The sequence below is a fragment of the Pelophylax lessonae genome (assembly GCF_965119305.1).
Source record: "Pelophylax lessonae genome assembly, chromosome: 2".
NCBI lineage: Eukaryota > Metazoa > Chordata > Amphibia > Anura > Ranidae > Pelophylax > Pelophylax lessonae.
In genome coordinates, this window is record NC_138769.1 from 661,461,428 (window position 1) to 661,489,407 (window position 27,980).

Consider the following 27,980-nt stretch of genomic DNA (forward strand, 5'->3'; position numbering starts at 1 on the left):
ACGAGGCTGTCCAATGTGAGGGAGGCGGCCTAAGAAGGCTGAGTGACGTCACAAAAATATTGGCAATATCGGCCAGTTCCAGGGCCAATACAGATATATCGGGGAAAGTGCATATCGGCCACCGATATATCGGCCTTGCCGATAATCGGTCTATCCCTACTGGAAACCATTAGTCCATAGCTCAGACATGCAGGGAGGAGGGTGTACTTAGCTGAGAAAACCCAACTTCCCCTCCTGTAGATGAAAAACAAAAAATGCCCATGAAGACTTCTGGGATGTGATATGATTTGGGCCTAGACCAGAAACTAGGAAGTAACTGAAATGAAAAAAAAAAAAAAGAGTTTAAAACAAGTAAATATAATATAACTTCTTATAAATGTACTAATGATAGCAGTGTAAGGATTACAAAAAGTTAATGTTGTTAGAGAGAGTTTAGTTTCACTTTATAAAAAGTCTAAAGTAAAGTTTCAGTTTTGGTCTACATTGCAGTAGAGAAAAAAGTGATATGGGCACAAGAGTTGTGGGGATTAGGGATGGGCCAAACTCTCCCCTGTTAGGTTCACACCTTAAAACATCTTGAACAGGGAAAAAGTTCTAGCGAACATGCGAACCCTATTAAAGTCTATGGGACAGGAACAGGAAAAATCAAAGAAACTCCTAATTTTAAAAGCTATAATGCAAGTTTTTGCCATTAAAAATGTCCCCCCCCCCTCAAAATCCATACCAGACCCTTATTCGAGCATGCAGCCTGGCAGGTCAGGAAAGGGAAGGGAAGAGCGGGCGCCCCCCCTTGTGAACCATATCAGGCCACATGCCCTCAATATGGGGGGGGGGGGTGAGTGCTTTGGGACAGGGGGGACACCCACCCACAGTTCTATAGAAGAATTGTCAAAGCCGAAGATCGGGCATAAGGAGGCGAAGCGTTTTTTTAATTTTTTCTATTTTTCGGGTCGGCGGGCGTCGTGATTGATGATGGATTTACATTGAGTGACTCTATTTTTTTTTTCTTTTTAGTAAAGGACTTGTCAAAAACTGTTTCCTGCGGCTTTTACTTTTTTTTAACGCTTTTTTGGCGAATGGGTGTGGGTACGATGTACCCGATACTCATTCACATGTGGGGGTCTGGAGGCCCCCTTATTAAAGGGGGCTTCCAGAATCCGATAAGCCCCCCACCCGCAGACCCCCAAAACCGCAACTCAAGGTTGTCGGAATGAGGCCCTTGTCCCCATCAACATGGGGACAAGGTGCTTTGGGGGGGCACCCTAAAGCTCCCTTCCCATGTTGAGAGCAAGCAGCCTGGTATGGTTGAGGAGGGGGGTGCTCGCTTGCCCCCCACCTTTCCTGGTCTGCCAGGATGCATGCTCGTATCAGGGTCTGGATTTTGGGGGGGACCCCAAACAGTTTTTTGTTTAATTTTTGGCATGGAGATCCTCTTAAAATCTATACCAGACCCAAAGGGCCTGGTATTGATTTGGGGGGGGGGGGAACCTTACACCGTTTTCTTTTTAAATTTTGATGTGGAGTTCCCCTTAAAATATATATGAGACCCAAAGGGCCTGGTATAGATTTTGGGGAGACCCCATGCTGTTTTTTTTTTTTTTTTAAATTCTGTCATAGGGTTCCCCTTAACCACTTAAATACAGGGCATTGGTCTATCCTGCCCAGACCAATTTTCAGCTTTCGGTGCTCATTGGCATCTATGGGAAAGCTTGGTCAGCTTGACATGGCACTGCTCACAAACCATAAGTGACAGGGACACCAAACTTGGGGAGCACTGAGAGGGGACCCAGGACTACAAAATATCTATATATTTTAAAAATGGTATATGCCTGTACACTACACTGACTGCACTAAACTGACTGAACTCACTATCCACTAACTACCTGCCTAATCTCTAATGCCACACTATTCACAGCTGCGGTGTAAGCAGCAACCTTATATAGTGTGGGTAGCGTAGACTTAGCCCCTGACCCATGATTGGCCAAAGGCACTCTGTCTTTGGCCAGTCATGGCTCTGACAGTAAATTGTGCTGTCATTGGCCAAAGCATACAGGTCAGGTGCATGCTTTGGCCAATGATCAGCAATCAATGCACTGCAAGAGCGCAGTGCTTTATGGGGCGCTCATCGGCTGGCCAGGGCCAGATTAACGTAGGGGCTATTGGAGCTGCAGCTCCAGGCCCCTACCTTTTATATAGGCCCCGGGTTGGCCATATTCACTGTTACCGCTCTTCTGTCACTTGTAAACACAGAAAGTCTGGCTTCTATGCTCGCTTCCCCAGGCAGCACCCTCAGAACCTCCCCACACAGCGCGAAGGCCGGACAAGGAGGGACAGTTGCCGATGCATGGATGTGTTTAGGGGCTTCAGAGACAGCATCCCATGTTGAATTAGGCATGCATGGCTGCACCCTTCCTCCTCTGGGTGCATGGCAAGGCACGGCCCTTAAGGTCCTTCAAAATCCTCAGCACCAAGCCCATGATGCTCTTAATCCGGCCCTGCGGCTGGCGAACTTCCCGCCGAGAGCCCCATTTGTCAGCGAACACATGAACAGCTGATGTTCGAGTCAAACTTACGTTATACTCCAACACAGAGCCCATCCCTAGTAGGAATTGCTGCACAGGTATCCTGTACATAAAGCCATGTACTGCTTGCCATTGTTGACCCTCTTTGGAAAATGTTCTTTATTCTGCATACATATTCCATGTTGACAGCTTGAAGCCAATGGATCAGGAAGATAGGCAGCAACCTAGAATTTTCGGAAGCAAAGATCATCAGTAGAAACCTTTGCACTTCATCGTTAACAGCTTCCTTTAACCTGTTCCTGTCATCCCTATAAATACATGCAGCTGTAACACCGAGCCATGGTGCATATGCATCCATTGGGAACATCTTTTCTAACTAACTTCACACTGCCAGCACAGTAAATTCCCATGAATAGCTCCGATCATTGTTTATGATCCGGAGTGTCTGATCATATGACCGCTGTGACGGCCAATCACAGTAATCACATGTGTAGTCACATATGATCAGAAAGTCCACCTGCTGTCATTTAGATCGTCTTAAAGGTTGGGGGAGGTGGTGGAAAGTAGTTTGATTTTAACTCCTTTATCTAGTCATTCATTTTTTCCACAAAGAATTAAAGAGGAACTTCAGTTTTTTAATTGTTTATTTGTCATTGTGCCCCCCGTGTCACCATCATCTCCTAACATTTTGCTCATGCGTAAACATGCCATGGGTCTCTACCAGGTCTATGGGAGCTAGCAGAGCCATGCAGAGTGTCTGTGCATGTACAGACTCAGGTAAAACCCCTGCGCATGTGCAGATATGCCAAGGCGCTCAGCGAGGTCCCAACGACTGGCGGAGACCTGCTGCTCTCTGTGTGTATATAGGAGTTTCATGAGATTCAGACATGCCTCATGCCTCTACTAGGTTTCATAATCCCCGCATCTATATGTCATCCTAGCCTGGGCATGAAGACAGGAAGTTAAATTTGTAAAAATAAAAATATATATTGTTTAAAAAAATCCCAAATTGTGTAAAGCTGGCCATACACTGATATTTTTTTTATTCCTAAATCCAAAATACACTGCGCAGAATAATGAATTGTCTCTTCCCCACCGACTGATAAAATACCTGTATAGCGGTTGCATCTGATTGGAGTGCAGCTTCTTTTGGACCAAAAATTTTCCAGAAGACTGCTTGGGCAAAAGCCGGGCCACCCACTGAAGAGTTTGCACAGTGTATGGTCAGCTTAAGAGAGAAAAGGTGCACAGTCAGAGGAAAGAGAGTCATATTGATGGGTAAAAGTCCACTTTATAGACTTTTGAAGCAGCGTACATATTTGGCCACAGCCAGAATCTGTAGACAGAGTGTTGGGACTTTATTTACTTGGTTGTTGATTATTTTTTGGATGATATGAGATCTTTCTGTAGTTTGAAGTTGGCAGTTGGCTTTGATACCTCATTATTTAATACAAAATTGCTGCTGATAAAGTAAAATTTAAATTTAAAAAACAATGCCTGCCCTCCCCAGATGAAATATACTGAATGCAAGGATGAAAGTCCTACTAGATTTTCTCATCTTTCTCGTCTTTTGGAGAAGTGGGGGGGGGGGGGGTGGTTTTCACTTCCATTATCATCTTTTGAGAAGTCCAAGTGTTCTAATAAATAAAAAAAAGGGTACCATCTGCATTCCTTTAAACATGGAAGATACTCACCAATAATGAAGCTTCTATTGCAGGGATGCCTGTAGGTTGACTGGTAGCGCAGATTTCTGTGAAAAGCAGTGATCCAATCACATATTGGGATTTCTCCTCAGCAAGAAGTCACTAAGTATAGAGGCTTCAATCACAGGAGAGTTTATTATATGCATGGGCAAGCAACTGGTTAGGGCCAACAACACTCTTTTAAAAAAAATGTAGTTTGTGGTCAGCAAACAGCAAGAAAGTGCATTTCTGGCCCATGTTTCTCTGTACTTGCAGGGTCTTTAGGGGAAATGTTCATTTACCGCAGAAATGTCATTTTGCCCTAACATGCTTTTAAATGGCTCATTGACCAGTTGTGATTTGGGGAATAATCACAACAATCCTCTTTTTAACTGAATACACCTCTATGGAGTAAATAATCAGTGCTGTTAAAGTGGAGTTCCACCCTATTTTTATACTTACCTCCATCTTCTCGCTCCGGGTCACCTGAAAAAGAAATGGATAATCGCATATTTTTTTTTTTTTTACTTACCTCGTAGCGAAGAAAAAATACTTCCCTTACTTCCTTCTTCCTCCTTCCTCGGCCGCGGCCCATCGTCACTTCCTGGCTCTGCAATGATTCCTGGGAGCTGAACGTCATAGCTCCCAGGAATCATTGCGCCTGCACCGGCCCCGACGTCAGTTCCGGGGCGCGCGCGTCATCCCCTTCTAAACAGCTTCTGGGCATGCCCAGAAGCTGTAGAGGGATGACGCGCGCGACCCGGAAGTGACGTCGGGGCCGGCGCAGAGCATCGTGGGACCAAAGAAGGCGGAAGAAGACGCCGAAGGGGATCTCGCTGGCTTCAAGCTGCCCACATCTGAGATGGCAGCGCTGGACAAGACGTTTGCAAGGTAAGTATTTGTCCTAACAGGTAAGTGCAACCCGGGACAGATCAGAGGCTAGCCATTGTGGAATGTACTAGCCCTGACTGTCCCGGGGGTATTAAAGAAAAAAAAAAATCCAGAGTGGAACTCCGCTTTAAAGAAGAATTCCAAGTATGGGTATTTTATACATAGTTACATTGGTCCAATCTACTGTCCAAATCGTGCCACCTCAACTTATGCAACATCTCCAAAATATGCCCCTTCCTAACCAATGTCACCACAAAGCTTCACTTCCTAATTATCTCTCGCCTGAACTACTGCAACTCCCACCTCATTGGATTACCTTTACATAGGCTATTCCCCCTTCTGTTCATCATGAATGCTGCTGTCAGTCTCATCCACCTTACCAACCGTTCAGTGTCTGCTACCCCTCTCTGCCAATCCCTCCATTGACTTCCACCCACCCAATAAATTAAATTCAAAATACTAACAACACTTTACAAAGCCATCCACAACTCTGCCCCCAGCTACATCATTAACCTAGTCTCAAAAATCCAAACCAAATTGTTCTCTTCGTTCCTCCCAAGACCTCCTGTTTTCTATGTCCCTTGTCACCTCCTCCAATGCTCACCTCCAGGACTTCTCCCGAGCCTCTCCCATCCTCTGAAGCTCCCTATCCCAATCTGTCCAGCTATCTGCCACTCCGTCCATTTTTAGGCGATCCCTGAAAACCTTTCTTTTTAGAGAAGTCTATCCTGCCTCCACCTAACAACTGTACTTTTATCTTCTTCATCAGTCCATCCCTCACAGTTATTACCTTTTGTATCACTTGACCCTCCATCTTAGATTGTACGCTCCAATGAGCAGAGCCCTCTGATTCCTTCTGTATTGAATTGTATTGTAACTGTGCTGTCTGCCCTCATGTTGTAAAATATCAAAGCGTATACCATACTTAGCCAATCCCTCTAGAAACTGGTATTCAATGAAGTAGACACCACTGCTCTAGACATGCTTCCATGTCCCACTGCATTCTGAACACAGGAGGTCGGCCATTCAGTATGGGTGCCATTCATAAAAAGCTTTGCATTCTCTGAATGAATGCAAAGCATTCTCTGGTTGGATGAGGTGGAGAGCGTGAAGCCACTGTCCTGCCACTCCTTTTTGTCCAATCAGAGAATGCTTTTCATTTACTGAGAAAATGCAAAGCATTCTTGGAATAGCACCTGTGCCTGGCGGCTAACCACCTGTGTTCAGAATGCAGCAGTGTAGCCGCTCGGCATGAGACCTGGAAGTAAGAGGAGATCACTGGAATAGCAGTGTCTCCGTCAATGATTTCCAGCTTCCACGGGGATTCCACAGGTATGGTACATACATATGTGAAAAGAGAAAAAAACTGAAGGATAACGTAACCTAAAAGCAGCAACTCACCTGTGAGATAGGCACAGTGAAAAAAAAAAAAAAAGATTACATAAAGAACACACATGTATATAGTGTTAAACTAAAAAAAATTAACAAATATAAAACATTTAAAAAAATAAAGTCCCAATGATTGAATTGTCCCAGAAGAGGATAATCAGTCCTTATGAATAGACACAGATAATTATCACATCACCATGAAAAAATAATAAGAAGAAAAAGTAAAAATATTCAAAATAAAATTCCTCCAGTTTTATGGATATCCAATCACCACAAACCGAGTGCAACCTCCACCTTATAAATTGCTTACCAGCTGGCATAGACCTCCTATCACAGAGGGTCGAACACACTTGCGGCTAATACCCAGACAGGGCCTTTGATCGTGCTGTTAGGGTAGATGGCATCATAACCACATCAAGATTTGCAATGGATAGATACAGCGAGGTCGGATGTCAGAGCTATCCATGGGGCAATGAAGGTAATGAATCCTCTCTCAAACAGAAGGTCTCATAGAGGTTCCAAAAAAGAGATAATGCTCGCAATAGTTTAAAACCAAACTACTTTATTCAAATTATAAAGAATTACACTTACATCAAAAACGCTTAAAACACACATGGAAAGAAAAGCCAGCCAGCTCCAATAAAACACTTGTCCTTCCGGGATCGTCAGCGTGGTGACGTCAGCACGTTCAAGCTACAAGCTGGGCCAATGTAGCTGTGTTTAAACTATCCATACTTGGAATTCATCTAACAAAAATATATTTATTAGTATGGCTTTATATCATAGAGACTGGAGCCTTAGGTTGCTATGGAAATTGGTTAGCCTGGATTGCCACATAGGTACATGAAATACTATGTTACGCTAAAAATCTTTTAGATTCAAAGCAAACCTTGAATGAGTCCTTTTATTACTAATGCAGCAAAATCTTATGCTGCATATCTATTTTACCTTGATGTATAAGCACGGTAAATAAAGAATATGTAAAATGAACAGAATCACAGCAAGGTATCCTAAGCAACCAATAATGACTTGTCTCTGGTGCTGTGACTTCACACAGGCACTGAATAAAAATGAGGTTAAACATAACTGATGACACATAATAAATGGTAAATGTAAAATATTTTAATGTTAAATACTTATACAGTACAAGTGGTTTGTACATTCTAGGAAGCAATGTCATTGAAGAAGCACAAAAACCTAGAACTCTACTTCTAAATCTGTCATGAATGGTGTTTTTACCATACAAGAGACAAGTACATAAGAGTAAAAATCACATTTAAATATCCAAATATCCAATGTTATATACCCTCTGGGGCACGTGTCAATTCTTTATGTGGGGACCAACAAAATGAATGGCAATCTTCATTTTAAGCTACTTACCGTATATACTCCAGTATAAGCTGACTTTTTCAGCATGTTTTATGCTGAAAAAGTCCCCATCGGCTTATACTCGAGTCACAGTCTCACTTACCTTTTAAAAATGGCACCGCCTAGTGCAAATACATCACCGTGCATGCGGCGTCTGCCCGGGAATAGCGGAACGTGTACGGGCTTTCCCGAGCATCGGCTGCGCATGCGTGGTGACGTGCTGGTGCCGGGCGGTGCCATTTTTAAATATAATGCGCCTCACCGACAGGTAAGTGAGACTCCTCCACAGCCCTTGCATTTCCTCATGCAATGCTGCAGGCATGGTACAGGACATTCTCCTGTACCATGCCCACAGCCCTGCATCTCCTGTGCCATGCCTGTACCATCACCTGTGCCATGCCTGTACCATCTTCTGTACCATCACCTGTGCCATGCCTGTACCATCTCCTGTGCCATGCCTGTACCATCTCCTGTACCATGCCTGTACCATCACCTGTGCCATGCCCGTACCATCACCTGTGCCATGCCCGTACCATCACCTGTGCCATGTCTGTACCATCACCTGTGCCATGCCTGTACCATCTCCTGTACCATCACCTGTGCCATGCCTGTACCATCACCTGTGCCATGCCTGTACCATCTCCTGTGCCATGCCTGTGCCATCTCCTGTACCATCTCCTGTACCATGCCTGATCCATCTCCTGTACCATGCCTGTACATCTCCTGTATCATGCCCACAGCCCTGCATCTCCTGTACCATGCCCGCAGCCCCTGTTTTGTGTCTCGTGGTGGTCCAGTTGGGTCCAGTAACTGCTGCATTTCCCACCCTAGGCTTACACTGGAGTCAATACGTTTTCCCACTTTTTTGTGGTAAAATTAGGTGCCTCGGCTTATATTCGGGTCGGCTTATACTCGAGTATATACGGTATATTTTCTTGGTATACATTGTACCTAATACCAGTTTATCTTAGTACATATTATTTACCATTTCTGTCAGCTGTATTGTGTATTAGATAATTAACCGGTTGCTGACCGTATACTGTATATATATATGGCAGCAAGATGGCTCTCCTGCGCAGGATCACGTACTGGTTTGGACATAGCAGGAGCCAAAAAGCAGGACCCGCCGATCGTTCTGGACACAAGCAGAAAGGCAGACTGCCTATGTGAAAAAGGCAGACTGCCGTTCTGGAAGTGGGGAAGGTAGTGATTCTGTGTTTCTGCAAAGCAGGAACAAAATCTCTGCCATTCTATAGTACAAGAACCTCCCTCACACAGTAATCAACCACATTTTAGGCACACATTTAACATTTAATTTTCGATTGGCCCTGATGTTAACCCCTTCCCAGCCAGTGTCATTAGTTCAGTGACAGTGCATATTTTTTAGCACTGATCACTGGTCCCCCAACAAAATGTCAGAAGTGTCACTTAGTGTACCATTTGTCCGCCATTATGTCACAGTCCCGCTATTAGGGTCCTTTCACACAGGCTTTCCGCCCAGTGGACTCTGTTTTGCTTATCAGGGATCGATCTGCCGATCCCCACTGAGCAGGGGGATGACATCTCCGTCTCCACTCACTGTGCAGAGACAGACCTGTCAGATCCCCGTTCTCCTCTATGAGAGATTGGATGAAAACGTTTTATCCGTTTTCATCCGATACGATCCTCCAGACATATGGAAAATTGGGTTTTCATCTACCTGAATTTCACGGACAGGATCAGATCAGATAGCAGCGGGTGTCAGCGGAGATGTCGCCGCTGAAATCAGCTGCTCCATAGGGGTGCATGGAGCGTCCAATCAGGTCTACCTGAAAAAAACTGACAGGCGGACCTGATCAGAAAGCCCGTTTGAAAAAACCCTAAATTTCATCAGTTCAGTCACATCAAAATGGATGAAGTATTTATCAGTTTTTCATCAGTTTCTTTTTAAAATCCACTACCATTGCAAAAACGGATGAAAAATTGACCATTTGTCAGTTTACATCTGTTTTTTGTCCGATCCGTTTTTTTCATGAAAGAAAAATAGAGCTTTGATCAGTTTAAAAAATAGATGATGACGGAAGTGGATGTAAACTGATTTAAATGAATGATCATCCATTTACATTCGTTTTTCCATAGAGATGCATTAATGCGTAAGACCCCTTTCACGATTCTAGGACAATATCCCCCTGGACAATATTCCCCGGACATTATCCCTCCCCCTGGACAATATCCCCCCCTGGACAACATCCCCCCGGACAATATCGTCCCTGGACAATATCCCCCCGGACAATATCCCCCCTCTAACCCTAACCCTATGTCCAGGGGGATGTTTTCCGGGGGGATATTGCCCGGGCGATGTTGTCCCGGGGGGATATTATCCGGGGGGATGTTGTCCAGGGGGTATTATGTCCAGGTGGATGTTTTCCGGGGGGATATTGTCCTGGGGGATATTGTCCGGGGGGATATTGTCCGGGGGAATATTGTCCTGATACCCCCCTTTCACACATGCTGTCCGTTTGTCTGTTTTTCATCCATCCGTTGATGAATGAAAAACGGATATCAATGCATCTCTATGGAAAAACGGATGTAAATGGATGATCATTCATTTACATTGTTTTTCATCCGTTTCCGTTAACATCCATTTTTTTGAATGAATGAAAGCTCTATTTTTCATCTGTTAAAAAAATGGATCGGACGAAAACCGGATGAAAAAGGATGAAAAATGGATGACAACAGATGACAATGGATGACAACAGATGACAATGGATGAAAAACTGATGACAAAGGGTGAAAAACGGATGTGAAACTGATGTTGACTGAAAAAACCTGATGACAAAAAATGTGACTGAACGGTCCGTATGTGTGAAAGGGGCCTTAACAATACTGTAGGTGCACATGACAAGTATATTGGTAGCTGTTGGCAGTGGCCAACAGAGACTGATTTGTTTCTTGGGAAGCCAAAAAGTAAGTTCTCGGCACAGTGTTGTACGGGTTGCTTCAAAGAAGAATATATTTTAAGCAAATGCATCATTTTTAATATTTTTGTACAGTTTACCTTCAGGTAGTTTTTTGATGCAACGTGAACATTTTTAACAAGCTTGCCATATGCTGAATATTGTAGAAAAATATATAGTCATTTGTAAATTATCCACCAGTGGGAGCTCTAAGTAGTTTAGTGTAAATGACCTAATTTATCTTTTATTACTTTATCTCTTTTATCAAGCATTAAGATATCACCCACACAGGAAATGGGTTGTTTCAATGAGTCAGTTGGCTAATAGGGGTTCATTTACTAAGTGAGTAGAGAACAAATTCCAGCTGAATTTACTTTGAATAGTCACATGCAAAGGAAATTCAGTAATAGAAGTTAACCGCTTCTGGACCACCCACCGCATATATACTGCGGCAGGGCGGCCTGGCTGCGCAAAATCACATACATGTATGTGACTTTGTCCACGCGATCTGGGGCGTGCGTGCATGCCACCGGAGCGCCACTCCCGGAGCGCCACCGGAGCGCTGTTCAGTCAGGGAATAAAAGTGAGACCTTGTGTTTCAGCTAAGCTCTCTCTCTCTCGCTCCCCCCACTGTGAGAAAGCACTCCTTAGGAGCACACTTAACCCCTTGATCGACCCTGGTGTTAACCTCTTCCCTGCCAGTGTCATTTATACAGTAACAGTGCATTTTTTTTTTAGCACTGATCACTGTACGGGTAGTGTCAGATTTGTCCACCTCAGTGTCGCAGTCCTGCTAAAAATCGCTGATCGCCACCATTACTAGTAAAAACAATAAAAAAAAAAAAAAAAATAGATAAATAGTGCCGCGTAATTAAATTTCACCAAAAGGATATATGTATTGATATATATATATATATATACATAGAAATATATGTGAAAACTGGATAATTAATTATAAATGACAGTTATCAAAATATCAGAGTGATAAAACCTATGTGAAAAAATAAATAAATATATGAATAATTAAATGTAATATATTTAACACAATTATCAGGGTAAAAAAAGCATGCAAAAAGTGATCAAAAAATAGTGAATAAAAATATAAAAAAACTAAATATATAAATGTAATAAGTCCAAGTATTTCAAACAACATCTAGTGAACAATATTCACTCATAAAAGTGACTATAGTGCTGAAAGCGATCTCTTCCATGATCATTTAAATAGTACACTTCCCAGTGAAATGTGATAAAAAAAGGTAGTCCACTTTAAATGGGACAAAAAGTGTATCCAAACGAATCCTCCGTGGTGAATCGTGCCTTCACCTCAACACCCTATGTGAATGGGCCCTCACCTTAGCTCCAGTGACCTAGCAGTTAAGCTTGGTCTCACAGCGCAGTGTAACCTTTTTGGGATCACCTTTCTTGGGGCCAAAAGCAGTTGATCAGTCCCCTCAGCTGAGGGTCCCACTCTAGACAGACTCCCCTTACAGTAATCGATCGATGTAACATAGTGCTCATAACTTTTTAAAAAAATCCAATTTTATTCAAAAATAAATGTACTCACATTCTTCAGGTGCTGGAGTGCACCAAACATACAAAGCCTCTGATAGGTATTCCGTGATGGCAACGGGGTAGGAGAGAAAAGCCTCTCTGTATGCTCCTTCTCTTCCGAGTTTCAGCAAATGCCATCCGGGCCCCTCCCCTACGCGTGACGACACAGGGACACGTGTCTTCTTCAGTGGGATATGATTGGACGGCACCAGTTAGTGTTACAGGGTCTCAGGTGTGAATGGGGAGCAGGTTAGGTCACTGGAGCTAAGGTGAGGACCCATTCACATAGGGTGTTGAGGTGAAGGCACGATTCATCACGGAGGATTCGTTTGGATACACTTTTTGTCACATTTGAAGTGGACTACCTTTTTTGATACATTTATTGGGATTTTTGTTTACTAAATATGTAGGAGAAAACATATTGGCCTAAATTTATGAAGAAATTAGATTTTTTACAGTTTTCTTATTTGGTATGTTTTATAGTAGAAAGTAAAAATATTGTTTTTTTTTCAAAATTGTGGGTCTTTTTTGTTTATAACGCAAAAAATTAAAACCGCAGATGTGATTAAATACCACTAAAATAAATCTCTATTTCTGGGGAAAAAAAAGACAAACCATTTTTTTTTTCAAATTGTGTACAGCGTCGCATGATGGCGCAATTGTCAGTTAAAGCAACGCAGTGTCGTATCGCAAAAAATGGCCTGGTCAGGAAGAGGGTAAAACCTTCCAGGGCTAAAGTGATAATTTACAATTTAAAAAAGGAATAAAAGATGAATTAAAGCTTTGTATACTTGAATTCAAGCGAAATGAAACAGGATTTTTTCTTTCACATGATTGAATGATTGAACATTTACCTTAAAGTGGAGCTCCATCCAAAAGGAGAAGCTCCGCTTGTTTGCACCCTCCCACCGTCAATGCTACATTTGTCACTTTTTTTGGGGGGAACAGAGTACCTGGTTTTGACAGGTACCTGCTCCCACTTCCAGATCAGATTGCCGTGGCAAACTTAGCTGGAAGTTTGGCCCCCCTCCTTCCCTTGTAGTCTTCTGGGACACATCATAGGTTCCAGGGCCATTCACAAGGAGCAGCGCGACTCGTACACGTACAGTAGGAAACAGGCTGTGAAGCGGAATGGCTTCACTTTCTGTTTCCCTTACTACAGATGCCGGCGCCTGCAAACAAAGCCGATCAAAGAATCGCCTCGGGTGAGGACATTGCGGGATCTCTGGACAGGTAAGTGTCCTTATATTAACAGCCCATTCACACTGATCCGACTTGGACCACGACTTGGTCAGCCTGACAAGTCACGGTCCGTCGCGTCCCATAGTGTAGTACAGGAACGGTTCTAATAGGAGCGACACAAGTCGCTCCGACTTAGAAAAAGGGTCCTGTACTACTTCGGGGCGACCTGGAGCGACTTGCATAGACATTCATTTTATGAAGTCCGTGCAAGTCGCACCGAAGTCGTGCTGCACGCGACTTCACAGGTCACCCCGAAGTCGGATCCGATATAGTGTGAACGGAGTCTAAAAGTCAGCAGTATTTGTAGTGAGGTGAACATTTTCTACTCCTTTAGTAAATAAAGCCTATAGCTTTCCATTTTGAGAAGGGACTGTAGAGAACCAGCATTGTGTAGCACTGCAAAGCAGAAAGCAGAGCCTGACTACATAATGAACAAATATGTCGGCCACCATGTACAATGCTGTACATATAATATGATAATACACACAAAAATGAGATGATAATACACACACACGAAAAAAAAGCTTGCACTAATAAGTTTATTTACATCAAGCTGATTTTATTTACATGTTTATACAAACCAAATTAAATAATCTATACATTTAGTCAATTAAATATGAAAACAGACATATTCTGTAATATTTAACATTCATTTTCATTTTTAAAACACCTTCTTAGGGAGGAAGGGGGCAGCAGTGAAATTATGAAAAGTAAGTAAGGAGGGTAAAGGTTCACTTTAAATAGTCTTCCTTATGCTTCTGGGCCCCATCATTACAGCATGAGGCCCAGGTGCAGAGAGGGGACTTTTTAGGTATTTTTGGGAACAGCCACCAGAAATTGAAGAATAGTTCCCCAGGCCTCGTTGGTTTAGCAGGGGGCCCAGAGACACAGAGGGAAATATTTTTTTCTCTGCCTCAACAGTTTGATGTAGAAGAAGAGGCCAGAACTTTAATTAAATTGCTGGAAACCAAGACACAGAAGATTACTCTTTCTGCTCTCCAGGATTATTAAATAGTTCCCTCTGTTTCCAGGCCATCTGCTGAACTGATGGGGCCTGGGGAATTTTTCTTTTGCTTGCTCGGAGCAGCAGGGTTACACCACCTGCACCCAGAGGTACCTAAAGAATCTCTTCTCTGCCCCTTGTCTCCCTGCTAAAATGTTGGGATCCAGGTCTAATACAGCAGGGCTGGTTCTTCTTCCCATCTCCGGCCCTGACTGACCCTAATCTCTCTCTACAATGGCTAATTCTTGGTTCTTACAGTTGGCTGTCTCTTCCTGGTTCTTGAAGCCACCACCACCCCTCCGATGTGCTACAATGCATTTGTGTCTTCAGAGGGTTGGCTGCAAGAACCTAGAAAGGACAGCCAGCTCCTGATGATGTCAGAGAAGAAGATGGTAAGGGAGAACACCGAGGTGGGGAATAAAGTGGGGAATAAAGTTTCTCTTTAATAATTTTGTGTGCAGGAGCATCATCTTATGGCTTTCGTCAACTAGATCTCTGCACTCTGGCTCACTGGCTTCTACTCCTGCCCTTGTTCTCTCTGGCTAACCTTCTGTAGGCTGTCCCACAGCCTGTCATGCTGGTCCTCAGCGCTGCCACTCCCATGCATTCTTGCCAGCAGATGTGGCAGAAAGTGCTGGAGTGACAGCCAGCAATGTCACCAAAGGGGTACGTTTTTGTATGTGTGTGTATACTGTGTATATGTGTGCAAACTCTGAATATGTGTGTACACAGCATGTTTGTGTGTGTGCATAAGTGGTGCTGCTGTGGCATGCAAAAGGGGCAGTGGTGAAATAATTGTAGAATTGGGTGTGCTATGTGCTGGTCTATATATACATCTGACCCCTGCATTCTGTACATTACATACACCTGACTACTGTACTATGTACATTACATAGTCCTGACACCTGCACTCTGTACTTTATACATTTCTGATCCCTTAACTTTGTACATTACATATCCTGACCCCTGCACTATGTATATTACAAACAACTAACCCCTGCTCTTTCTGCATTACCCACGGCAGACTCCTTTACTGTGTATGTTACACACTCTTGGCACATACATGCTGTATATTATATACTTCTGACCCCTGCACTCTGTACGTATGCTCAAGATTAAAAAAAATACAACTAGCAGCTCAATTCTGCCCATAGTTTGCCACTGCATGTTACCTCTTTCCTCTCACCTGGGTGTTTGGGGTAGGGGGGGCCTGTCAGAGAGGCTGTATGGGATATGGGTAATAAAAGGGTCACTTTAACCTCTTCAGCTCCGGAAGGTTCACCCCCTTCCCGACCAGGCCATTTTTTGCAATACGGCACTGCATTATTTTAACTGACAATTGTGCGGTCGTGCAATGCTGTACCCAAATAAAATTGATATCCTTTTTTCCCCACAAATAGAGCTTTCTTTTGGTGGTATTTGATCACCTCTGCGGTTTTTGTTTTTTTGCATTATAAACAAAAAAAGACCCACAATTTAAAAAATATATATATATTTTTTACTTTCTGTTTCAAAAAATATCCAAAAAAAATTTAATCAAATTTCTTTATCAGTTTAGGCCAATATGTATTCTGCTACATGTTTTTAGTAAATAAAATCCCAATAAGCGTATATTGATTGGTTTGCGCAAAATTTATAGCGTCTACACACTAGCCTCCACATGGACACCGGAAGGACCCATCTTGTCTGCTTATACTTACTTTGATGTAAGTTTTTATTACTTGTTTGCCATATTAAATCGCAGTCTTAACTCAGAGGCGCCTGTTTTCTCTTTTGTTTGTTGCATGTTTGGAGATCGCTTCTGCTCCCCAACAGGCTGGCCCTGAGCATTCAGACTATTTCCTCATCTCACCTTAAGACTTTATCATAGCCTTGATGTGCTATTATATGGACTATCGTTTTTATGTAGTGCTAACAGCTTGCGCCACTTGTTCCATTTCTTGTCTGTATTTTGCATTTCAAGATGGCAAGCAGCCAGTCTCAAGTTTCTATTGCTCAAACTTCCAAATGCAGGTTTGAATGTAATTGGTTAATAAGAACCTGCACAGTCAATTCTTATTTTGGATAAATGAGGCCAATGATATTAATAACACAGAAATGTCATAGGTATAAACAAATGCAAGATTTTTTTTTTTTTTATAGTAAAAGTGCTAACTAGATTTACTAAAACTGGAGAGTGCAAAATCTGGTGCAGCTCTGCATAGAAACCAATCAGCTTCCAGGATCCATTGTCAAAGTTTAACTGAACAAGCTGAAGCTGATTGGCTACCATGCACAGTTGCACCAGAGTCTGAATGCTCCAGTGTTTGTAAATCTCCCCCATAGTGTCTAGTTTAACCGCTTGCCGACCGCCGCACGACTATTTACTGCGGCGGTCAGCCCCTCACAGGCAAAGTGACGTAGTTGCTAGCCTGTGAGGCTCTAGGGAGCGAGCGCGCGCCCCCGAAGTCGTGGTCCCGCTCGGTCACAGACCCTCCCGCGCGTGTGTCACTCGCGATCGTCCGTTACACCGGGAGAAAGGCAGGCGGCTAATGTAAACAAAGCCGCCTGTCATTCTCCCCTGTGTAAGAATGGAGATGAAATGGTTCTGCTATGTAGGACTGTTGATCTCTGTTCTTACACATCAAGCCACATCCAATCACAGTTAGAAGCACGCCCCTATGGACACACTTAACCCCTCCCTCTCAAAAAAGTTAACCCCTTCACTGCCAGTGTCATTTTTACAGTAACAGTGCATATGTATAGCACTGATTACTGTAGTAATGTCACTGGTAACCCCAAAAGTGTCAAAAATGTCAGTCAAGGGTCCGATCTGTCCGCCGCAATGTCGCAGTCCCGCAAAAAAAATCGCAGATCGCCACCTTTACCCGTTAAAAAAAAAAAAAACAACAAAAATGACAAAAATCTTTTCCTTAGTTAGTAAACGCAATAACTTTTGCGCAAACCAATAAAAATACGATTTTTATTACCAAACATATGTATCATAAAACAAATTGGCCTAAAATGTTAAAAAATTTTGATTTTTCCATTTTTTTGGGGGAATTTCATATAAAAAAAATGTGAAAAATATTGTTATTTTTGCAAAATTGACGCTCTTTTTTTGTTTATAGCGCATGATCAAAAAATCGCACAAGTGATTAAATACCACCAAAAGAAAGCTCTGTTTGTGGGAAAAAAAAAAACAACCGCGCAATTGTCCGTTAAAGTCACGCAGTGCCGAATCGCAGAATAGGCCCTGGTCAGGAAGGGGGTAAAATTTTCCGGGGCTTAAGTGGTTAAAGCGACCGGACAAAAACCTTTTTGTTAAGCATCAAAACATTATGTACTATTAAAAAATATCACTCAATATACAGAAGCTTGTAGTATATACAGCATTTCATTCATTTAAATAGCCCACTCATTTTGATCAGTCCACACAAAACTATAGTTGTTGCTATGTTCTGCAATAGTAAGTCAGTGGTTTCATTTATCTTTATTTTCTGTGCAAGTGGGCTCACCCTTTTTGTTGAATCTTAATGTAATTTATATTCTGAAGAATGCAAGAAGAAAGGAGGGAACACTTAAGAATATCAATCTATTACAAAACTGTGAGCTTTAGGTGGACCATCTCATTATCCAAATATTATTAAAAATAGTTCTTTTTTTTTTCTTTACAAATACTTCTATTCTTTGGACATCCCAATAAAAACAGACAGTTGGTTATTTTGTTATGTTAACCAAAGTTGATCTGTCTAGAACCAGCAGTGGCAGCAATTGTGTAGGCTGATCAAATGTATGGGAGAATGTAGTCTACTTATTCTTACAGGGAGCTATGGGCAGTTCAATAGTGACAGTGACATCAGTGAAATTATATTTTCCATTGAACTGATTTTAAATCTCAAGTGATGACTAGTAATGACTAAATAGGCTGAATTCTCATGAATAGCTTTGGTCTAGAACATCCTTTCTCAACCATTTTGTCCCAGAGGAACCCTTGAAATAATTTGTAGGTCTCTGGTAACCCTTGGTAAACCAAATAATTGGGGGTAAGTGGATAAAATGCCTTTTGCATTGTGATCAGTGGAAAAAAATGCACCCCTTTTTTGTGGTATTCAGAATGTCACCCTTACAAACAGCTAAAAGATTACTGGTGTCATTCATCAGGCTCTGCCAAATGAATCTGGCCCTGGAACTATGCAGGCACCATTAGATAAGAGGTTATTCAGCTACAGCTCACGGAACGCCTAGGAAAATCTGGAGGAACTCTAGGGTTCCAAGGAACACTAGTTGAGAATGGCTGGTCTATAATGGACCCTTTCTTTTATCAGACTTAGGTTCAGAGAGGAGCATAATGATAGCTTCATTTTCCCACCATTATTTAGTATGTCAAATTGTTGATTTGAGGTGTAAAATACCTTGAATGCTCCTATTCAAAATAAGAACAGTTGAGGAGCAAAAGGTTCTTATTGGTGTCTCCAAGAAATAGAGTTGTTGTTACTATAACAAGTTCCAGGATTCCAGGTACAGCTAAAAGACCTTAGCCAAGAGTTGTTGATCCCAGTGCAATAAGTCCATAACATGGCTGGCTGTATTAGAAATAGATTTTGAGTATGCTAATGTTCAGAATTTTTTTCCTGATGTAATTCCTGATGCATTCTTTATCACTGAGATTTCTCCATGTTCTTTGAATAGTTGTTAAGAGAATTCAGTTCCACTGAGTGCTTACGGTGTTCCTCTCTTTCACGTTCATGCTCTGGATCAAAGCTGCCATGCAGGATGGATAGTCTATCTAGGAGATTTGGTGCAGGTGGTGTAAGAAGATAAGTATAGATTAACGCAGCAAAGATCGCACCGGCCATGGGGCCTACCCAGAAGATCTGTAATTAAGCATCAATATAAATTAAATCTTTCCATCACAACTGAATTATGTATATTTGGTTGACATTATTGTTGCAATGACTCCAATTATTAATGATTTGGTACAGTTATTAGTATTTGTGTTGTAGTAGGATATGTTTTATTATGTCCTCACTGTGGGAGGGATTTACTAAAACTGGCGCACTCAGAATCTGGTGCAGCTGTGCATGGTAGCCAATCAGCTTCTAACTTCAGCTTGTTCAATTAAGCTTTGGCTATCAAATCTGGAAGCTGAATGGTTTCTATGCAGAGCTGCACCAGGTTTTGCACTCTCCAACTTTAGTAAATAACCCCCTGTATCTCTATACAGCTACTGTTTCATGCACATCGTAGTATATTGAACATTCATGTCAATTCGCCTTCTAAACATAAAAGTAACAAATCTTACATTAAATTGAACTCTTTCTTCTTTTGATAGGATGGAGAAGGTTTCCCTTTTCTATCAGATTTTAGGGTCTATTCAAACCAACCTCTGCTTTATAATGCCGAGGCTGGTGTGCACTATGATGCAGTGGGAAGATTGCAATGCCAATGCTCTGATAGTCACTCTGTTCACTTCTTTTTTTCATAAAAACTTTATTGAAATGTTCACTAAGTTCTATTGGCCGCCACGTGGTGTAAGCTGGTGGATTGCCTCATGCTAAATAAAATGAAAATAGTATAGCCTACTTTTTTCAGTGCACATCAATGCAACACAGTGGTGTGAACTGCCTGGGTAGGAGACAAGGCATTTTGCCTTGTCTTGCTGAGGGACTGAGGTGGGACTGTGCTAGAATAGCAACCCAACATAGCCCTACTGCACCTGGTGTGAATAGACTCTTATGCCTCATTTCCACTGAGCTGAACGGTTCGGGTCGGTACAGTTTGGAAGGGTTAGAATGGTCCGGTCTATTCAGGTGAGCGTTTCCACTGCAAGTTGGGCCACCAGGAACCATGCGGGGTTTACACCAAATTAGGTGTTTGTTTTGCTCTTTCATTTGACATGAGCATTGATGGTTTCCTGTCCGCCAATCAGTGGACTCTATCGTGTGACGCCAGTAGCTCCGCCCTAACCGTACCGTACCATTTCCTATGGCCCTACATCTGAAGCAGGACCAGGAATGGTGCGGTTTGGTTTGGTTGTATGGGCCACTTTCATAATGGAAACACTCAAATTAGCGTACCGTACCGAACCGACCCGAACCGATCCGCTCAGTGGAAACGAGGCATTAGTGTTGGGATTTCACTGTACCTCTGTGCGGTCACAAAAAGAGATCTCCGTTGGGGACACAAATAACAATTTTTGTGATAAAGGGAAAGGATGATTGCTGTGTCCTTCACATTTTGGAAATTTCCACTTCATTCAATACACAGTTGAAGTAAACATTTCTCAAAAAAATTAAAGGAACATTTTGAAAACACATCAGATCTCAATAGGGAAAAATATCATGCTGGCTATCTATACTGATATGGACTGAGTAATGTGTTAGGATCGAAAGGATGCCACATGGAAATTAAAATTATTAACCTACAGAGGGCTGAATTCAAACACACCCCAAAAATCAAAGTGAAAAAATGATGAAGCAGACTAGTCCATTTTGCTGAAATTTCATTGCAGCAACTCAAAATGGTACTCAGTAGTTTGTAAGGCCCTCACATGGTTATATGCATGCCTGACAAGGTTGGGGCATACTCCTAATGAAATGATGGATGGTGTCCTGGGGTATATCCTCCCAGAATTGGACCAGGGCATTACTGAGCTCCTGAACAGACTGAAGTGCAACCCGGCAGTGTCAGATGAACCTAAACATAATGTCCCAGAGGTGTTCTATTGGATTTAGGTCAGGCGAGCGTGGGGGCCATTCAGTGGTATCAATTCCTTCGTCCTCCAGGAACTGGCTGCATACTCTCACCACATGAGGCCGGGCATTGTCATGAACCAGGAGGAACCCAAGACCCACTGCACCAGCATAGGTTCTGACAATGGGTCCAAGAAATTCAACCCGTTACCTAATGGCAGTCAGGGTGCCATTGCCTAGCCTGTAGAGGTCTGTGCGTCCCTCCATGGATATGTCTCCCCAGACCATCACAGACCCACCACCAAACCAGCCATGCTGAACGATGTTACAGGCAGCATAACATTCTCCACGACTTCTCCAGACCCTTTCACGTCTGTCACATGTGCTCAGGGTGAAACTGCTCTTATCTGTGAAAAGCACAGGGCGTCAATGGCAGACCTGCCAATTCTGGTGTTCAATGGCAAATGCTAATCAAGCTCATCCTGTTCCTCCTTGCACAAAGGAGCAGATACCGGTCCTGCTGATGGGTTAAGGACCTTCTATGGCCCTGTCCAGCTCTCCTAGAGTAACTGCCTACCTCATAGAATCTCCTCCATGCTCTTAAGACTATGCTGGGAGACACAGCAAACCTTTTGGTAATTCCACATATTGATGTGTCACCCTGGAGGAGTTGCACTGCCTGTGCAACCTCTATAGAGTCCAGGTATCACCTCATGCTACCAGTAGTGACACTGACCCTAGCCAAATGCAAAAACTAGTGAAAAACAGTTAGAAAAGATGGGAAGGGAAAACAATTTTAGTGGCCTCCACCTGTAAAACATTCCTGTTTTGGAGATAGTCTCATTGTTGCCCATCTGGTGCACTTGTTGTTAATTTCATGAACACCCAAGCAGCTGAAACGGATTAACAACCGCCTCTGCTACTTAACTGACCAGATCAATAGCCCAGGAGGTTAATTGACTTGATACTTTACTCTGAATAAAAAGTGTTCCTTTAATTTTTTTGAGCAGTGTATATGTGAAAGCTGTTTTATCAGGAATTTTATCAGGAATTTTGTCCACCCAATGCTGACATTAACACAGCCAGCCAGGTAGTTTTGGGCTTTATAACAGACATTCATGTTTTCATTTAAAAAAAAAAGGAGATTGATAACATTTATATCATGCCTCCGAATCTAGTTGCAGTTTAGTGCTCTGGAGGTGATACAAAGTTTCAAACATTCTTACCCAGTGTGATTGGAAATTTCCCGTAATTATAGCAGGACCAAAAGACCTTGCAGGGTTCATGGAACAGCCAGTGAAGTAGATCTAAATACAAGACAACCCGTAAAAGAACAAAATTAGATACTAAACATCTGCAATAATACCAGATAGCAAATTAAAATAAATAAAGCAAAATGTTAGCTCTTCTATCACTTTAAAAAGTCAGGCTGTGTGCTTTTCAGTGCTATTTAATGAATGCATCGGGTTTATTTACTAAAGGCAAATAGACTGTGCAGCTGCACTCTGCAAGAGCAGTTGCTCCAGAGCTTAGTTAACCTCCCTAGCGGTATTCCCGAGTGTGACTCGGGGTTAAATTTCAGTGGCAAAAACGATAACCCCGAGCCACACTCGGGGTACCGCCAGGGAGATCGCTGGATCCTGTAAGAGAGGGTACTCACCTTATCCCCAGGATCCAGGGATGTATCCCGGCAGCGTGCGGTGGCCGGATCTTCCTCCCGATGCTCTGTGCCCCGTCTTCCGTCTCCTGCGACGTGACGCTCGCAGGGGGGTGGAACCGCCGGCAAATTCAAATAGTAAAACACACCAAACACACTGATACATTACAAAATAAAGTAAATTCACATTAGTTTGCCCCCTGTGCCCTTTCCTGCAGTTTTACTGTACTTTTTATGTATATATATATATATATGTATATATATACAGTATATATATATATGTATGTATATCTATATATATATATATATATATAAATCTATATATATATATATATATATATGTATATATATATGTATATATAGATATATATATATATATAAATCTATATCTATATATATATATATATATATATAAATATATATATACAGTGCTTTTTTTCAGCGGGAACGCGGGGGAATGCAGTTCCGGCACCTCCAGCACTGACAATTTGTTGTCGCAAGGAGTGCTGTGGTGTACTGCAGGGTCTATTGATTGAGGGATCCATTCTAGCTGGAGGGATCTTTTATTTTCAGGGGGTCTTTTGTTGCTGAGGAGGTCTATTATTGCTGGTGGGGGACCTACTGTTGCTGGGGGTGGGTCTTATATTGCAGATCAGTTGTTGCTAGAGAAGATGTACTTTTGAGAGAGAGGTCTATTGTTGCTGGCTAACAGAGAGTCTATTGATGCTAGGGGGGAAAATATTGTTGTGGGTGGTCTGTTGTTGTTAGGGGGATCTATTGGTGCTGGCGGGGGCCTTATTGTTACTGGCTGCAGGGGATCTAGTTTACTGCTTTTCTTGTTATCCTTACCAAATTCTATACAGATTATTCAGCACCACAAAATGATATGTAGTTCTGTATTCTCTGAAAGGGCAGTACTGGGAGGTGGGTAGGGGGATTGGACCCAAGGAATGGTGCTCAGAGGTGGGTGGGGGCAAAGAAGAGGGGGTGACTCGGAAAGGAGGGGAGGAGTTCCTGCACCTATTCTCTGAGAAAAAAAGCCCTGTATATATATATATATATATATATATAAAATATATGTATGTATATATATATATATACATATAATATATCTATATGTGTGTATATATATATATATATATATATATATATACACAGTATACATATATATATATATATATATATATATACACATATACATGCATGCTCAGAAACGCGTCGTGCATTCCAAGCATTCCAAGCTTCCTGGTGACGTGGCCGCATCACTTCCTTCACCTCCACATTGCAGTCACTGTTTCAGATGCCGACCGCTTCTGGAGATAGCCGGCACCCTTCCTCCTGTGACGGACAGCTGAATCATGGACTGCCCCATGTGTGGATGGATGGCACCACCTAGAGGAGCGTCATACATCCTTTGATGTTATACAGCCCATATATCGTGGCTTCTTGTTAGTTGCTACAGTTAATGTATTTATTTTAAAATAAAAATTGTCTGCGCTTAGAATGCTTTTCTTTTTGTCTTTCATTTTGCTTCAGAGTTCCTCACGTCTGTGAAGAGCAGCTCAGTGCCATTGGACATCTATACCTGGGACTTTATATCCATGAACATTTGGTATTTATTTATATATAAAGATTTTTTAATTAGTTTTTTCCTTGTGGTATTTCCCATCCCCCATCTCCCTCTCCCTTTTTTAATTGTTTTGTTCACCCTTCATATGCTGGTGGTTTTTAGCGCTCTTATACAGTTGTTATTTTGTCTAGTTAATGAGAAGAAGCTCTGCTGACTTCCATCATCCAATCATTTGTAAGCAAAAATTCAGGTTTTTTTTTATTTTTATTTTTCTTGCACGTGATTGGATATTCTATGCAAAGAAAAGCTTTACCTCATGTTGCACTGTCCCCGTAGGGCTTGCTGTGTGATGACTTCTTGGCCCCCCTCTGATTACCTGCAGACAGTCACTTAGGGACAGTTCACACATCCATCCTTACTCCCAGTTGCTAATTTCTCAATAAAAAGTCCAGGGGTTTTGGTTTTATAGTTATTGTGGAACTTGGATGGGAGAAGGGAATAGTGGGATACCCCAACTGGAACCATCTACAGTTGATAAGGACAACTCTCACTTGGCGTCACCAGGTTATTTGTGGAAGCAGTTACACTGCTTTAACCATACTGCCACTTGTATGGAAGGGTTAAGTCTTCTTGCACTCACCAGCAGCAGACTTGATGCAACTACATTATCTTCAGGACATTCTCTAGCATCCCCTTGACTTAGACCCGTCCACTGACTCTTCTAGCTAAAGGGATGGCCCTCTCAGGACAGGCCCCATGACACAGAATCAGATCCTTTCCAGTGTCTCCCTTCCAGTCAGCTCTGTAGGACCTCCAGGTTCAGCTCCTCCCTGACTCTCACGGCCCTCAGGTCGACTACCTGAGGCCGCATGGCAACTTCTACAGGGGAGGGGCAGCTGCCCCCTCCCTCCGGGACCTTGCTCTCCAGCACAAAGACCTTATATGCCATTGGCCTTCAAACAGTATCCCAGCATGCACTGAGGAACATTCCTCTGCCAATCACCGGGGCTGTACTAAATGCCTGTGCAATCATTGGACCAGTGTGAAACACTTCAAACAAACTGAGCTGCACCTGAGCATCATGAGCAGACCTCACTAGCAGATCCTGCTCTCTGGTTGGCATAGAGCAATATAGATTTACCTGCATCCCTCTGATAAGCAGAAAAAATCCAAAACTATACTCTGGCTCTAGCACCTACTTAGGAGGGTGCTACACTAAGCTCTTGTGCAACTGCACTTTGCAAAATGCACAGTGTGTTTGCCTTTTAGTAAATCAACCCCATTGTTTCCTCTGATTGGCCAAGGTGGAGAAGAGGGCAGATGTAATTTCCACCTTGGCCAATCAGAAGAAGTTTTGTATTCACTAATAAAAATACAAGGCTGAGAAGTACTCAGCTCATCTGGCAAGACAATAGTTTGGAGATTGAGGTTCAATAAACAAAGATCCAGCTGGACATGTCAATCCATCAACATTTTCCCAATGGATATTTCTGTCTCCTCCTGACAGTGTTATTTTTCAGTTGCCTCCAACTTTCTCATTGTTCCTCTCTGCCTCCCCTCCACTGTGGAAATGTCTATGAATGTCATTGTGTTGATATAATCATTTAGAAAATATCCACCGCATAGAAGAAGAGGACCTCCACTTTCTGGCAGCAGTTGAACTAGGTCTACACCCAATCCTTAACGCCTTCTTCTATAAGTTCTAACTTGTATTCCTTTCAAATTTGTAGCTTTCTTTAAAAATATTTATTTTCATCACGCCATGAAAGTTCTCAATTAGACAATTTCTGTTTCGTGGTGACACCTGTCTCTGAAATGTACTCCTGTGTCGTTACCCACTGTGAGCACTTGGTGGAGACTACAAGTTGCTATGCTGGCACAGTTTAAATAAAAATACAATAAAGATAAAATATTGCAAACTGTTTTGTTGAAAAAAAAAATGTGATTTTAGAAATTAGTAATTGAAGGTAAAATTACAACCACAACTGATTGTGAGGACTGACTTAACTCCTTGGAGCAGACGGGGCGGGGCTTAAGGTCATGTGACCAGTGTGATTGGCTGACACAGCGGTCACATGATCTGAGCAATCGGGAGTTTTTCGTCAGTCATCGGCACGCACTCTCTGCACAGTGCTGTTTGCACTAATGCACACAATATGCAGCTGCTCGGCGGCATGGCCCGGCCACTGAGAGGCCGCATATTTGTGTGTGTCCGGCACCAAGGAGTTAATATATCACTCCCTGTTCATTGTTCTCACTACAGACTTTTAATTATGATGAGTATATATATATAAAAAAACATGCTGCTTTAAAAATATAAATAAATAAAATAGTAACAATTGATATACAGAGGGAGATTTACTAAGTGCCGGTTCACACAGGCGCGACCCGACTTGCGGGGGCGACCTGTGAAGTCGCGGTGCGCAGCTGGCACCGCGACCTCGGAGCGGCCGGCATGGACTTCATATCATTGAAGTCAATGCAGGTCGCTCCCGGTCGCCCCAAAGAAGCTCAGGACACTTTTTCTAAGTCGGATCGACTTGTGTCGCTCCTATTAGAACGGGTCCTGTGCTACTCTATGGCAGGCGACCCACGGCGACTTGTCAGGCGACCAGGTCGCCTGACAAGTCGCCCCAGTGTGAACGGGGTCTAAAACTGTTGCACACAGAATCTGGCGCAGCTGTGCATAGTAACCAATCAGCTTCTAACGTCATTATTGACAATTAACCACTTCCCGACCACCCGCCGCCAGGGTGGCTCTCCTGCGCAAACCGACGTATGTCTATTTCGGCCGCGTGGGAAGCTAGGGGGCGAGTGCGCGCCACAGGCGGCGCGCTCCCGCCCCCACTAGGCAGCGGGGGAAGCCAATGCACGGGTCAGGCAGCTTCGATTGCCGTCTGACACCCGCAATCGCTCCTTGCAGAGAGAGAAGGATGGTCGGCTGTTGTAACACAGCCGACCGTTCTTCTCCCTGCAATGACCATAGAGCCCATGTGATCCTTCTATATAGGAACGCAGATCTCTATGGTCATTTCACAAGCCAGCCCCCCCCCCCCCACAGTTAGAATCACTCCCCAAGGGTCACATTTAACTCCTTGATCACCTATACTGTTAACCCCTTCCCTGCCAGTGTCATTATTACAGTAACAGTGCATATTTTTAACACTGATTACTGTAGTAATGTCACTGGTCCCCCCAAAAGTGTCAAAAATGTCAGTTAGGGGTGTGATCTGTCTGCCGCAATGTCGCAGTCCCGCAAAAAAATCGCAGATCGCTGCCATTACTAGTAAAAAAAAAAAAAAAAACAATAAAAATAACATAAATCTTTCCCGTAGTTAGAAAATGCAATAACTTTTGCACAAACCAATCAAAATATGCTTATTGCGATTTATTTTACCAAAAATATGTAGCAGAAAACAAATTAGCCTAAAATGTTAAAAAATGTGGATTTTTATATAGCATATAGTATTGTTTTTTTTTTTTTCAGAATTGTCG

At 42.7% G+C, this 27,980-nt stretch overlaps 1 protein-coding gene across 1 annotated transcript in view; it reads right to left on the bottom strand.

Annotated features, from left to right (window-relative positions):
* Positions 1-19,224: 19,224 nt before the first annotated feature.
* The window catches only part of LOC309548234 (aquaporin-5-like), a gene marked incomplete at its 3' end in the record, with an annotated part of 15,920 nt that continues 7,164 nt past the window's right edge, over positions 19,225-27,980 (bottom strand). The window contains exons 3-4 of the mRNA XM_082248186.1: positions 22,485-22,565; positions 19,225-19,440 (exon numbers count right to left, since the gene is read on the bottom strand). Coding sequence (XP_082104312.1) covers positions 19,225-19,440; positions 22,485-22,565 — 297 coding nt within the window. The remainder of the gene's footprint in view (positions 19,441-22,484; positions 22,566-27,980) is intronic.